General features: G+C 35.4%; 1 protein-coding gene across 28 annotated transcripts in view; it reads right to left on the bottom strand.

Moving 5' to 3' along the window:
• Nucleotides 1-15,498, bottom strand: part of RIMS2 (regulating synaptic membrane exocytosis 2) — a gene marked incomplete at both ends in the record, with an annotated part of 562,776 nt that overhangs the window by 278,687 nt on the left and 268,591 nt on the right. For all 28 annotated transcript variants that reach the window (XM_079722698.1, XM_079722697.1, XM_079722700.1 and 25 more), the window contains one exon: nucleotides 12,683-13,608. In XM_079722698.1, the coding sequence (XP_079578824.1) occupies nucleotides 12,683-13,608 (926 nt within the window). The remainder of the gene's footprint in view (nucleotides 1-12,682; nucleotides 13,609-15,498) is intronic.

Here is a 15,498-nt window from a genome sequence, read left to right as displayed (position 1 = left end):
AGGTATTGGATTAGCCACCTAACTGGTCTCCCTGAATTCATCTTTGCCCCCTTCAAATCTGTTTTCAACACAGCATCAAGAGTACTCCTCAAAAGGTAAATCAGATGAAGTCATCTGGCTTGTCATCTCACTTAGAATGAAAGACAAAGTTCTTACAAAGCCCTACATGATCTGGCGTCTTACTACTTCTTTGACCTCAGGAAATTTGCCTATTTTTTGTTTGTTTGTTTGTTTAACTGTTGTAGCCTCTGGCACACATAGAAGTGCCTGGAACACAAAAATTAATTGAATAAATTAGTTGATGAACTAAAATATCAAGTCGTCACTTTCACACTTCTTTATGCAGTGGAGTCTCTTTGCTAACAGAACTCCCTAATATAAAAGTGATTAAGAGCAAAATTTGGTTGAAACAAAGTGGAAGATCCCTGATAGTCACCCATGCTCTCTGAGCTTCTTCAGCAGTTCCTGAAACAATACCACAGAAATCTGGTGTTCTGGTTTTGGTATCAGGGTGATGGTGGCCTCATAGAATGAGTTTGGGAGTGTTCCTTCCTCTGCAATTGTTTGAAAGAGTTTGAGAAGGATGGGTGTTAGCTCTTCTGTAAATGTTTGATAGATTTCACCTGTGAAGCCATGTGGTCCTGGACTTTTGTTTGTTGGAATATTTTTAATCACAATTTCAATTTCATTACTTGTGATTCATTTATTCACATTTCCTATTTCTTCCTGGTTCAGTCTTGGAAGGTTATACCTTTCTAAGAATTTATCCGTTTCTTCCAGGTTGTCCATTTTATTGGCATAGAGTTGCCTGTAGTAGTATCTTATGATGCTTTGTATTTCTGCGGTGTCCATTGTAAGTTACAGACCAATATCACCGATGAATATAGATGCAAAAATCCCCAACAAAATATTTGCAAACAGAATCCAACAACACATTAAAAGGATCACACACCACGATCAAGTGGGACTTATCCCAGGGATGCAAGGATTCTTCAATATACGTAAATCAATCATTGTGATACACCATATTAACAAATTGAAGAAGAAAGACCATATGATCATCTCAATAGATTCAGAAAAAGCTTTTGACAAAATTCAACACACATTTATGATAAAAACTCTCCAGAAAGTGGGCACAGAGGGAACCTACCTCAACATAATAAAGGCCATATATGACAAACCCACAGCAAACATCATTCTCAATGGTGAAAAACTGAAAGCATTTCCTCTAAGATCAGGAAAAGGACAAGAATGTCCACTCTCACCACTATTATTCAACAAAGCTTTGGAAGTCCTAGCCACAGCAATCAGTGAAGAAAAAGAAATAAAAGGAATATAAGTTGGAAAAGAAGTTAAACAGTCACTGTTTGCAGATGACATGATACTATACATAGAGAATCCTAAAGATGCCACCAGAAAACTACTAGAGCTAATCAATGAATTTGGTAAAGTTGCAGGATACAAAATTAATGCACAGAAATCTCTTGCATTCCTATACACTAACAACGAAAGATCAGAAAGAGAAATTAAGGAAACAATCCCATTCACTATTGCAACAAAAAGAATAAAATACCTAGGAATAAACCTACCTAAGGAGGTAAAAGACCTGTACTCAGAAAACTGTAAGACACTGATGAAAGAAATTAAAGATGATACAAATGGAGAGATATACCATGCTGTTGGATTGGAAGAATCAATATTGTGAAAATGTCGATACTACCCAAAGCAATCTACAGATTCAATGCAATCCCTATCAAATTACCAGTGGCATTTTTTACAGAACAAGAACAAAAAATCTTAAAATTTGTACAGAGACACAGAAGACCCTGAATAGCCAAAGCAGTCTTGAGGGAAAAAAACTGAGCTGGAGAAATCAGACTCCCTGACTTCAGACTATACTACAAAGCTACGGTAATCAAGACAATATGGTACTGGCACAAAAACAGAAATATAGAACAATGAAACAGGATAGAAAGCCCAAAGATAAACCCACGCACCTATGGTCAAAACTAATCTATGACAAAGGAGGTAAGGATATACAATGGAGGAAAGACAGTCTCTGCAATAATTGGTGCTGGGAAAACTGGACAGCTACATATAAAAGAATGAAATTAGAACACTCCCTAACACCATACACAAAAATAAACTCAAAATGGATTAAAGACCTAAATGTAAGACCAGACACTATAAAACTCTTAGAAGAAAAAATAGGAAGAACACTCTTTGACGTAAATCACAGCAAGTTCTTTTTTTTGATCCACCTCCTAGAGGAATAGAAATAAAAACAAAAATAAACAAATGGGACTTAATGAAACTTAAAAGCTTTGCACAGCAATAGAAACTACAAACAAGACAAAAAGACAACCCTCAGAATGGGAGAAAACATTTGCAAATGAATCAACGGACAAAGGATTAATCTCCAAAATATATAAACAGCTCATGCAGCTCAATATTAAATAAACAAACAACCCAATCAAAAAATGGGCAGAAGACCTAAATAGACATTTCTCCAAAGAAGACATACAGGTGGCCAAGAAGCACATGAATAGCTGCTCAACATCACTAATTATTAGAGAAATGCAAATCAAAACTACAATGAGGGGGCTTCCCTGGTGGCACAGTGGTTCAGAGTCCACCTGCCGATGCAGGGGACATGGGTTTGTGCCCCAGTCCAGGAAGATCCCACATGCCGCAGAGCGGTTGGGCCCGTGGGCCATGGCCGCTGGGCCTGCGCGTCCGGAGCCTGTGCTCCACAATGGGAGAGGCCACAACAGTGAGAGGCCCGCGTACAGCAAAAAAAAAAAAAAAAAAACTATAGTGAGGTATCACCTCACACCAGTTAGAATGAGCATCATCAGAAAATCTACAAACAACAAATGCTGGAGAGGGTGTGGAGAAAAGGGAACCCTCTTGCACTGTTGGTGAGAATGTAAATTGATACAGACACTATGGAGAACAGTATGGAGATTCCTTAAAAAACTAAAAATAGAATTATCATATGACCCAGCAATCCCACTACTGGGCATATACCCAGAGAAAACCATAATTCAAAAAGACACATGCACCCCAATGTTCATTGCAGCACTATTTACAATAGTCAGGTCATGGAAGCAACCTAAATGCCCATCGACAGACAAATGGATAAAGAAGATGTGGTACATATATATAATGGGATATTACTCAGCCATAAAAGGGAACAAAATTGAGTTATTTGTAGTGAGGTGGATGGATCTAGAGACTGTCATACAGAGTGAAGTAAGTCAGAAAGAGAAAAACAAATATCGTATATTAACGCATATATATGGAACCTAGAAAAATGGTACAGATGAACCAGTTTGCAGGGCAGAAATAGAGACACAGATGTAGAGAAAAAATGTATGGACACCAAGGGGGGAAAGCTGAAGGCGGGTGGTGGTGGTGGTGGTGGGATGAATTGGGGGACTGAGATTGACATGTATACACTAATATGTATAAAAGATAACTAATAAGAAACTGCTGTATAAAAAATAAATAAAATAAAACTCAAAACAAAGAAAAAGAAATCTGGTGCTCCATTGCCATAGTTTTTAACACATTGAGTCTATTTTCTTTATTTTTGAGAGGAAATTAAAGACCAGAAAGTTAAATAACCTTCCTAAGATTACAATGATATCACTGGCAAAGCCTTGAAAAGAACCTGGTTTGTGTTTTCAACCCATCGGTCTAATATACCACATTGCTTCTCTCTAGAAAAGGATAATTAATAAACCTATCAACCACATTAGCTCCTTAAAGGCTTATTAATTTCTTAAGGAAAGGAAATGTCTTTCTTCATCTTTGCCCCCCTCAAATGTCAAGCAGTGTCTGGCAAACAGTCAGTACTCCATAAAAACTGTTCTTACTGACATAATTGTTATACTCCAATGTGTAGAATGACCACCTATCTCCATCCAATACCTGCTTTTTCTCCTGGAAAATTCTATTCAACCTTCAAAACTCAATACACATAGCAACTCCTCTGTAAAGTCCTTCCTGATAAGTCAAGGTAGAATTATCAATACCTTCTCTAAATTACATCTCTGTCTCTTATTAAATTATTTCATATCTAACATATTGTATTCCTCTTGTTTGCTTACATGCTTCTCTCAAGCAGAGATCACGCTGTACTCATCTTACACATAACACTTAGCACAGCATCAGGCACACAATAGGCATGAAATACATTTTTTTCCTACTGAATTAAACTGTATTAAACAGAATTTGAGAGTGAGGTTTGAGAAAATATTGGTATTATAATCTGTATTTTATGGAAGTTCAAGCAGAAATATGCTTTCTTTCACATCACCACGTTTCATCAGTTAAGCTAGATTCTTATCAAACTCATCATATCTGAAACCTAACAGTTATTTCTCTTTAATGACTTTGCATTATTAATTAATTCTAATTTCCATTTCTCTTCTGCTAATCTTTACTTGGCATTTATAATTTGAATATCAATCATTTGATTTGGGTCTTCACTCTTACAAATATTTTAAAAATCATGTTTATACAATTTTTAACTACTGGAAACCACTACAAAATAGAATAAAAACAGGAAAAAATATTAGCAAATGTTAAGCATGCTTTCCTAAATCAATATATTTTCATAATAAGACAATGAGTTTTAATGGGCTCTATCAGTTATAATTCATAAAACTAAATAGCTATGTTATACTTTTTTTCTGAACAAATTTAAAAGCTTTCCAACACCTAAAGCAGTCAAGGCTATTATTAATAAATAACATATAAATTCAAACACAGAATGGTGGCATTATGTACTTCTAATACTAGTTACCTAATATAATTAAAATTGTGTGCTGTAATCAAGCTGATATTAAAAGTCTTGTGTCATGGGGAAATTCACACTTAAATACAATCTTAATTTCATATAAAGTCTACCAAAAGGGAATCTGCAGGGGAGGGGGTGAAGGGAATGGGCATTTGGTTGTACAACATATTTTCCTTTTCTGTGAGTTCTCAAGGTAGCCTACTATTAAACGAAAAGTACCTACACTAGCCCTTCTAATTTTCTAGCATTAGAAGTATTTAATTAATAGAATCTGTTCCTCGATGTGTGATTTAAACAAAATAGATTTATATTATAAAGGGGGGTTGGATTAAAAGAAAAGGACACACAATTTATGAGACTACCTGAAATATAACAAATCTTGACTGAAGGCACCACACAAAAGTGTCAAGTGCATGAAGTGAGGGTACACAACAGAGGAGCAAAAGAGAAAGAGATGGGGAACAGGAAAGCCTCAGTGGGAAGCAGAGAGATACAGAGAAAAAGAGGGAGACAGAGCATGTGGTGGGGGCATATGAACCAGCTCAGCAAAAGGGTAATAAAAGAAGCAAAGTGCAATGACAAGTAATTTTTCCAAATATAGCTAAGTATAATTGTATCACAGAAACAACTGCAGTTGTCTCAAAATAAATTAGATGAAGACTATTTAGCCAGCATTTAGTTTACTTTTGTTTACTACTTCATTCAAATAAATCTGTCAAAGTGAATGTCAAACTTCTCAATCAACAGAAGTTAACCAATGGTCAGAATATGCTATTGATACCTACATTTGAATATACTTGCCTGGCCTGTAATTCAAAATCAAAGTTGTCTTATTTAAAGATGGTACACATTTTCACTACAAATAAATGTATTCCAATATAGCAGTTTGGTAATATCAACACCACAAACGCATTCATTTCAGTTTTTAATAAATAAGCAGAAAAGGGAAAAATTTTATACAGCATACCTTAAAAAGCATTTATTATTTTATATAATATTTGCAAATAAATATTTGAATGAGAGATCTTAATTCATTATTGTTACTGACATTTTGGAGATGAAAAGTTTTCTTCTGAAATTTTTATTTTGTGCTAGTGGCCATTCTACACTATAATGGAATCCCTCTTCTGTGCAGAGTAGCATTGCATATGACAGAAAATAAAGATAAATCAACTAGGAGACTGCTTGCTATATTTTGATATCAACATTTTAAAAAAATGTTTTGCATCTATTGGATATAGTAATCACTTAAGTAGCCTGTCAGAAGTTTTCTCAAGTAATGAATTGTCCTATTAGACTCCATTAAAATGTTAGTCTTGAGAAATTTCCTGAAAGGACTGTTACATGTTAAATGCTTATTTCCAGCTTGTAAAGATTCTGGAAGGCTATGTGATCTGGGTAAGGCATGCATATCAAAAGGAGATAGTTAATGAATGACTAGTTTAATTTTATTTGAATTTTAATGCAAATATAAAGATGAAGCATAAAGCATAAAAAAAGTCAACACCCTAGAAAATTTGATGGTGTTGTGAGGAAAATGTTATGGGGAAATGAATGTTGTTATAAAGTAAATAAAGGGTTTTTTTCACATTTTTTAGGCATTAAGCATGACCTACCTAATGCATAAGATTATATTCACAATATTTTTTGATTTGTACTCTGAGAGTGCATGGTGGATGATCACTAAAGATGGAATACAGTAAGACAACTTAGTTAACAGTTTCCTTTTTTTCATTATTACATAAACATTATAGCCATACTAATGAAATTCTACTTAAAAAATTTTTTTACAAACTGTTGCCCCCCAAACTTCTAAGTTATCCTTATTTCTTTCTAGTTCTATATGCATATCTCATTTTAACATAGCAGATATAACTTTTAATTCAGCTTCTAAAGTAAGTTTACATTATAGCCTGGATAATTTTCCTTGCTACCATAGCCTCCATAATTATCAAAACTTCAAACAGATTTTAGTGATATGGTAACTAATTTTTAACAACCTGTTTTGTAATATTTGCCTACTTCCATAGTGCAAATACTTTCACTTACGCCAATTTTGAACTACCAACAGTATGTCACTGAATGCAGAATTGGGAAGAGATGCACACAACTGATTCTCACAAGTTGGTATCAACCAGCTCCAGCCCATTATTTTTGTACAGTTAAGTTTTCTCCAGTTTTGCACTATTATAACCCTTACAATGAATACTTTTGGCAGGCATAATTGGTTCTCTACCCAACAATTACTTCCTATCCCCTTAGAACTGTGAACTCTTAGCCAATCTTGATAATTCTAACTCCATTGCCAGTGATTAGTTAGGAACTGGCATGAGTAACAATTATGGCCCAAAAAACCCATGAAGAAGTATACAGAGGAGGCTTCTAGAAAAGTTTCTCTCAGTTTCAAAAGGGTATTTGAGTACAGGATGCTTAAAATTGTTATATCCCTCTTGTAAACACAAGGGGACAATACTCAGAACAAAATCTTAGTGGATGTTGTTGTATACCACCCGTATGAACCCCTCAGAACTGCACTCATTCCTCAAGCTGCCCCCAAGTGTTGCATGCTCAGTGCTCATAGCTGAGTCCTTTACCAAAGAAGTTATACTCCCTCCCCAGGGGGCAGCCATATGGAGCCCTCCTGGCCCCTGCCTCAGTTAGGTCATCTCTGAAGATCTACACCAGCTTCAAACTCCTGTGGGATTGGTTGAGGTATCTGTTCACAATTTAACTTCCTCTTCAAAGTCTTTCCACCCTTATTCCCTCACAGGTGTTGTTACTAATTTATCAAGTTCTAACAGTGGTAATTACAGCAGTCCCCAAACAGACAGATTTGGCATTTGGAAGAACTAATATTCCTTGGCCTGTGGGATTAAGGACTATCATAATGTGGACTTCCCTGGTGGTCCAGTGGTTAGGACTCCACACTTCCACTGCTGGGAGCACGGGTTCGATCCCTGGTCGGGGAACTAAGATCCTGCATGCCGCATGGTGCGGCCTAAAAAACAAACAAATAAACAAAAACTATCGTAATGGGCCAACTGGAAACCTCTGAAAATACCCTCCCCAACTGGTAAAGATTAAATAAAAAATAAGGATGCATCATCCTGCATCCTTATTTTTTACTTAACACATTACATCCCTGTTTTATTTCATTTTATATTTTATTGAAGTATAATTGACTTGCAATATTGTATTAGTGTCAGGTGTACAACATAGTGATTCAATATTTTTATATATTATAAAATGATCAACACAGTAAGTCTCATTACCATCTGTCACCATACAAAATTATTACAGTATTTTTTACTATATTCCACATAACACTCTATGAAGAAGAAAATTACGCAACTGAACCCTGCCTGAGTTCCAGACTCAAAAAATCATGATAAAGGAAGAACTTATGGCTCAGTGGCTTGAAGTGTCAACTAGTTCTCGGTACAAAAAAACAAGCAGAAGCCTGGATGAAACTGACAAAAACAACAATTGCATGGCTGTGGAAATAAAACAAAGCCACATTAAAACATTGAGAAAAATGCTAGAGTTTCAGAAAATAACAACAGAAGTCTGTTACCTTCTTACCTGGAGCTGCTCCCACAGCCCCCTTCTGGTATACATACATAAAGGATCAATAGTTTCAGCAGCACAAGTCTGGTTGGGAAAACCAGCAGCTTTGCTACTTGCCTTGGGGTGGGGTGAAAACCCATGGCTCTGTCAGCTAGAAGAAGCAAACCCAGTAGGAAACAAAGAGAGAACCAGCAGCTTAGCTAGCCTCAGACTGCAGTCGCACATACGGTGAATAGCAGACCAGCCAGAATTTGACAGGGAAGCCCTGGAAATGAGAGATCCACAGAAAGAAAACCTGATAAACTCTCCACACATATCATACTGACTAGGAAATTATACCATGTTCAGGGTAGATCCTGCGATATTCCGGTAGAAAGTAAAATCCAAGCAAGTGACTTGAAAACTGGCTGAACTCCAAATGTGTCCCCAACAGTATACACAGATTGATTAGCAGAGGGTGAAAGCCTTAAAAGCTGAGAATATTTGAGCACAATTTCTGTCCAAATCTCTAGCTGGCAATTAGACTATGCAGACACAGCAGCGACCCATAGGAAGGTAAGCCTCTTATCACCAGAAAAAACTGCAATGACATATGCAAAGTACTGAGAGAGGGGGAAAAACTCTTTCAACCAAGAATTCTATATCCAAAGAAATTATTCTCCAAAAATAAAGGTGAAATTTTAAAACTTCCCAGATTAAAGCAAAACAAAAATAGGCACATGTCTTTTATACCACAGGATCCAAGTACCTAGCTTAGTGGCTGGAACTGGCTCCTTAAATTTGCTGAATCAAATAAATAAAAATATATAATTTATTGTCACTTATTATTTCTTTGAAAAAATACATAAAGTTTAAAATTAGAAACACATACTTCCTGTTTCCTCAGTAAAATTTGGAGACTTGCCCCCTCTACTATCTCAAGAATAGGATGTGAGGCCCAAATTCTAGGTTAATCAAAACTTAGGTATCCTTAATAACAAAGCAAAGGGCAATGGTCCCATGGGAAATAAATTTTTTTCTTTAAAAAATTCTCAACATGTATAGAGTAGGATATGCTGATATAAAGTGGCTTTTACAGTCATCTGTAAGAAAGAAATTTAAACTCGATTGAACTGCTGACTCTGAACATTGTGTGCACATTCATGCATGCACACACATTCTGAATATGTGTACTACTGTGTAAGATATAATCATATCTATTTTTTTAATTTTTGAATTTTATTTTATTTATTTTTTATACAGCAGGTTCTTATTAGTTATCCATTTTATACACATCAGTGTATACATGTCAATTCCAATCTCCCAATGCATCCCACCACCACCACCACCACCCCGCCACTTTCCCCCCTTGGTGTCCATACGTTTGTTCTCTACATCTGTGTCTCTATTTCTGCCCTGCAAACCGGTTCATCTGTACCATTTTTCTAGGTTCTACATATATAATCATATCTAAAATGCATTTGGTTTGAAGAGACTGAAATGTATTCCATTTATACTCATTTATTCTAAACCTAGAATTTTAGCACCCTTTTATTCTCTTTTAGTTTCCTTTTTTTGATGTCCTTCATCTTACATACAGTCTAACTTTTCTTATCATCTTGATCATTCATTAAAGTTCACAGTTTTCATGATCTTACTATTTTATTCAACAATCCATTCCACAAATTAAGGTAATTATATATTTCAAGATTTGGACAAAAGTATCAGGAGCATCTTAGATCCCTATGAAATGAAACATTCACTTATACTTCATTAGATCCTCTGTTGAAAGAGTTAACAACATTCTTGCACTCTAGGATTCCATGCTTATTTTGTCAGGCTGACTTTATTTGCTCCTGAAAGAGCTCTTTACCAACCTAAACCCTACAAAAAGAGGCAGATAAGCAGTACCAGGGAGAATGGGGTTAAGGACGGCAATAATCTGAGCTGCCCTTTTGCTTTGAAACACATCTCCCCATATCTCCCCCAAGTAATTCCTCAAGAAGCCCTTCTCATGGATACATCCTAGAAAGGAAAACAGACAGACAGCTCCAAGTTCAAGCTAACAAAAACAAAAGTCCATCCTACGTACAATTTTCTTGGATGAGTCAGCTAGCATAAATGCAGTCAAATTTTCAGCACAGTTCTTACTCCTGTTCCACAAAGCTGCAATTCTAGGGTGATAGGAAATGCTTTCATAGTTCATGTTTCATACTCTGGTACTATAATTATTGATATTTAATATATTTTAGTTGAATGATATAAAGAATGAATGAATGAATGAATCCACTGTATACTTCTCAATATACTGAAATAGACCCAACTTTCCTGCTATTTCAATGCTTTTATAAGTCAAATAAAATTGGTTTGTAAAACATTTGTAACACCATTAGGGTATTAATTGCCTCTTACCAATTAATAGCAATATGTCCTTCACAAAGCTTTGTATTTTTCTATCCATTGAACCAATTTCATCATTAAAATTTTAAGGCTATTCTAAATAGCAATATCTAGGCATCATCTACTATATTCTAGTTCAATTTAACAGAGACTTCAATGTAAGTTAAAGGTTAACGTTTCCTATTTACCAAACTAACTTCAACAACTAATCTATAATTTAACTCTGCTTTTAATTTTTCATCCAGCTAGCTAAACACCCTCTCAAATATCCCACAAACTGAAATCTGGAAGATTTTTCCCCTGATATATACTAGATATGTTTCTTGGATATTAAGTTATCCATTAAAAACAATCCTTTTTCTCTAGGTAAATGCTTAACATAGTGTTTTATCCATAATTAACAAGGAAATATTTTTGCAACTAGAAGGAATTACTATCTTAAACATTTTACATGTTGCAATTTATCAAGAAACAGAAAACTCTCCTCTATTCCCATTTGTAAATCTACCTTCTTGCTATGCACTTACAAATTAACTTTGAGTTAGTTTAGCCTCTTAATCTTCTTAGATATCTATCAGGTGTATTGTGGCGTTCACCAAAATAAATTACAGAAAGATTAAAAAGTTCAAGTTTAAAAAATAAATAATAAAAACATGAGAAAGTATACAGTTAAATATTCAACTGATTTGGGGATGAATAAAGAGTTTCTAGGGTTAAGAGGAATGGGAAAGAATCACCAAATATGCAAAGACTTAGCTATACTAAATTCAGTATTTCCAAATGACCAAAGAAAATTAGTAGCTAAACATCAAAATGGGAAATACATTTGGAACAGATGACAGTTAAATGGGTTAAATTCTAACCATAAAAAAAATCTTATAAACCAATAAGAGCAAAACTAATTAATACCCAACAGGACCATGGGCAGAAGAAATAAAAGCAATGAACAAGACAATTCATTGAAGAATATATCAAACACCAATAAACATACAAAACATTCATCTTCACAATCAAATTCAAATACAAATGACAGATGCTATTTTTTGTGGTCTATTCAAATGGCAAAAATTTGGTGTATCAAGAATGAAAACTCAAGCACATCTGACAGGAGAATGGAGTGTTATAATCTTTCTAGAGAGCAGGTTGGTAATCTGAATTAAAAGCTTAAAAGAATCAAAGCACAAATATGTATTTGTGAAATACTCAGAAAACAGGCAAAAAATTATGTATAAAGATAGCCATTATAATATTATTTATACCAGCCACTGGAAGCAACTGCAATGACCCCAGATAGATGAATAGTTTGTGGTACAGCCTTATGACAGAACATCAGTGCAGCCATTTAAAACATTTCTGAAGAACATCTAAAGGCTTGGAGAAAAGTTAATGGTATGATATCAACTGAAAAAAATCAGAATACAAAATTATATAGTATGATACCAATTTTGTAGATATGTAAAATACACATGCATCGGAAAAAGGGAAGAAAATACAACAAAATGTTAGCAATAGCTATATATGGGGGAAAGGATTGTGGATAGCTTGTATTTCATTCTTTACACTGAGCAATTTTTCATATGTTCTATAGTAAACATATTGTTCCTTTTAAAAGGAAACACACAAAAATGTTATTTTTACAACTATAGCTAATAGGTGTTTTTAAATATGCCATCAAGTGATGCAAGAACATTTTCAGAAACAAAGCAAAAATCAATTCTTAAAAATGTCAATAGACTTTTCTACTACATGAATTACCGAAGAAATTCACTTTTTATAACTTAAAATTTTCTTCACATAACCAGCATCATTAAAGAACTTAAAAGTAAAAGTAGAAATGTCTAACAAATGTCTACTCAGAAATACAACCTAAAAAGAAAACCCTTATCTAATCAATTACAGGAAAATGTGTGATTAGAATATAGTGCTTACCTTTTTCACTTACACTCTCACTTTCAATCTCAACATCATCGCAACTTGTATATTCGGGTGTAGAAGCTAATTCCTCCTCTGAACTGCTCAATGAAACCTGGCGCATTTTACCTCCTTTCTTTGATTTATGAGGCTTTGGTGGTGGAGGTCTCACTGACTCTGACTGGTCAGAACTGAGAGAATCGTTCCTTAACATTGTTTCCATTTTTTCACGTTTTGTTTTCCTTACAGCAGAGCTAGGATCTAAGTGCTGTTGTTTCCTTAGCGAGTCAGTACGCCTCAGGTCTGGTCTATCAATGGGTAATGGACTCCTCCGGGGGGTAGGAGGACTATGGTTTGTGGTCCTTTGTGGATAAGAACTTGGTCCCTGAGCCTCTCGAGTTCTTTCCATTGAATAAGATCTCTGATTTTCCATGGCAGCTCTACGTTCAGATACAGATCTTTGCCTTGATGGTCGTTCCATCCTTAGCATAGAAAGCCTGGAGTCTTCCAGTTCAGCATTTGCTAAAGAAACATCACTGTGCCTTCTCTCATGCCTGGCTCGTGACACTTCAGCATGGATACGCATTTGTTCTTCATAGGGCTGTGGCTTTACTGGATAACGGGCCAAATTCGGATCACTTCGATAGCGTGCCTGGTATTCCTCCTCTCTCCTTTGTCTTTCATATTCATCTCTGCTCTCCGCATCCTCATCATCTACAATATATTCTTTGGAATGTCTATGATTTCTCCTGTTGGAGTCCCTATAATTTATATGATCAGACTCTTCATAAAACTGAGGTTCACGTTGAGACCTCCTATCGGCATAATCTGATGGAGATCTAGGCATCGCGCTGTCCGAAGTAGCATACTGTGAATATTCTTCTCTTTCTTCCCTTTGGTCGTATCTTCTATTCTGATCTCTGGACACTGATGGACTTCGTTTCCTAAGTAACCAAAGAAAAAGAATGAGGAAAAGAGCAGAATTTAGGCAATTTCACATTTTACTGATTCACTGGCAGGTTGATGGATAAATTCAAATACTTCTTTTGCTCCTTTTTTTTAAATTTTCATTTTAAAATCAGACCAAAACAAAAGTTTTACTAATATTCATTTTATTCAGTTCAAATAGGAAATTTAAAAGGTACTTTTAACATGCTTCTTAAATGACTGGCACGCCCATATGGAATATACATTGGCCCTGAAATTAGATAATCAAAATCATACTTTACTGCAGCAAAAGAACTTTTATTCTAATTTCTTTGCTTGGCTCAATACACTGAAGCTATCTCCTAACTGTTATTCAGAAGCTTAGAAAAATTCCACCTTCCTTTCTCTCTATTCCTGACACCTTGATTTCATAGTCACTTGAAAACGTGATGAAGCCAAACTGATACAGCTCAAGAGTTGAATGCTTTCAACTGAAACTAAGGGCTGGCTCTTAAAAATCATTTTTCATTCAACATCTACCTAGATCACTCCTAGTATCGGTTCATCTAAATCTTCATCTTATCATTATATCGCCAATCCCTTACTGCTCTATCTTGAGATAATCAATTTAAATAAATACCAACTATAATGATTTGTTCATTTAAAAAAGCAGTCAGAAAGATCTGCTATTTTTATTCCATCTTCATTAAATTAAGGCCAGCTCCATGACACTTCTCTGTCTTCAAAGCTGACTCCTAATATGTCCTTACAGACTCAAAAGAAGAGAGTGTTTGTTAAGTTTTCAACCTGCCCCTCTAACACCAGTACAATCTGGTAGAACTTGCGATCACACATCATACTCTTTGTCAACAAAATATTCACGCTGTCCTCTTCTCTGGCACAAACTCAGATAATGGCAATCACTAGCCATGAGAAGCAATGGAACTGGAATCCTGAAGATGACAGAAAAGGTTTAGAATAACTGTTACAGAGATTTTGCCAGGACACATGAAATAGTGGGGTCAGTTGAGGTTAAAGATGACCAAGATTAGATAGCTCAGTTGAGAATTTCTTAGACAATATTTTCTTGATTCCAAAAGAAAGAGCAGAGAAAGGATCCACATGGAGTGACCCAACCCAGCAGCAGCAGCATTGTCCTCTCAATCCTCTTTTGTATTACCTAGTCCCTTTCCCCCATATCTGGAATTCAATCTGCTAATGCATCAGTTAGGGTTCCTTAACAGAAACAAAAGTCACTCTAGGTTTTCCAGGGAGTCGGGGTTTCAATTTAGAAATCAAAACCACACAACTGTTGAACCTGCTAAGGAATGAACGTCAGAGAAGATAATGCTGTTCTTAGCCTGGAGAACCAAAGACAGGGTTCTCAAAATGGTCATTAGGAAACTGCTGTGAATTCGAAAAGTCTTGAGGAATTTGCCACCAATTACCTCAGCTGCCTACGGCATTAGGGTGGTCAATTAAAAGGAGTTTCATCTAGGAGCCACTAAGACTTTCACATCTGCCTATCTGCCTGCCAACAACTCCCCTTGACAATCATGGTTTCTATAACTCTTCTACCTTTCAAACCTCACACATGTGCATTGCTAGGGTTGACTCTAACCTAGAGCCATAAAGGGAAAAGTATTGCAGTAAATGAAGGAGCTGGCCTGTTCCCTTAAATGTTTTATGATTAAGCAAGTGTATGCGCTTTATTTTTTACATTTACATATAAAACATTTAGGACTTAATTACAAATCTTTTAGGTTCCAATTGTTACATAACACCATAGATTCCTACAGCTTAAAATATACAATCAAAACACAACACTCAAAATAAATTATACAGTATTAACCTACACATAACCTATTTATGTGTCTGTTATGCATAATTCATTTTACTTTTTGTCA

Source organism: Hyperoodon ampullatus, assembly GCF_949752795.1.
Source record: "Hyperoodon ampullatus genome assembly, chromosome: 17".
Classification (NCBI taxonomy): domain Eukaryota; kingdom Metazoa; phylum Chordata; class Mammalia; order Artiodactyla; family Ziphiidae; genus Hyperoodon; species Hyperoodon ampullatus.
This window is presented reverse-complemented; position numbering and strand designations above follow the sequence as displayed.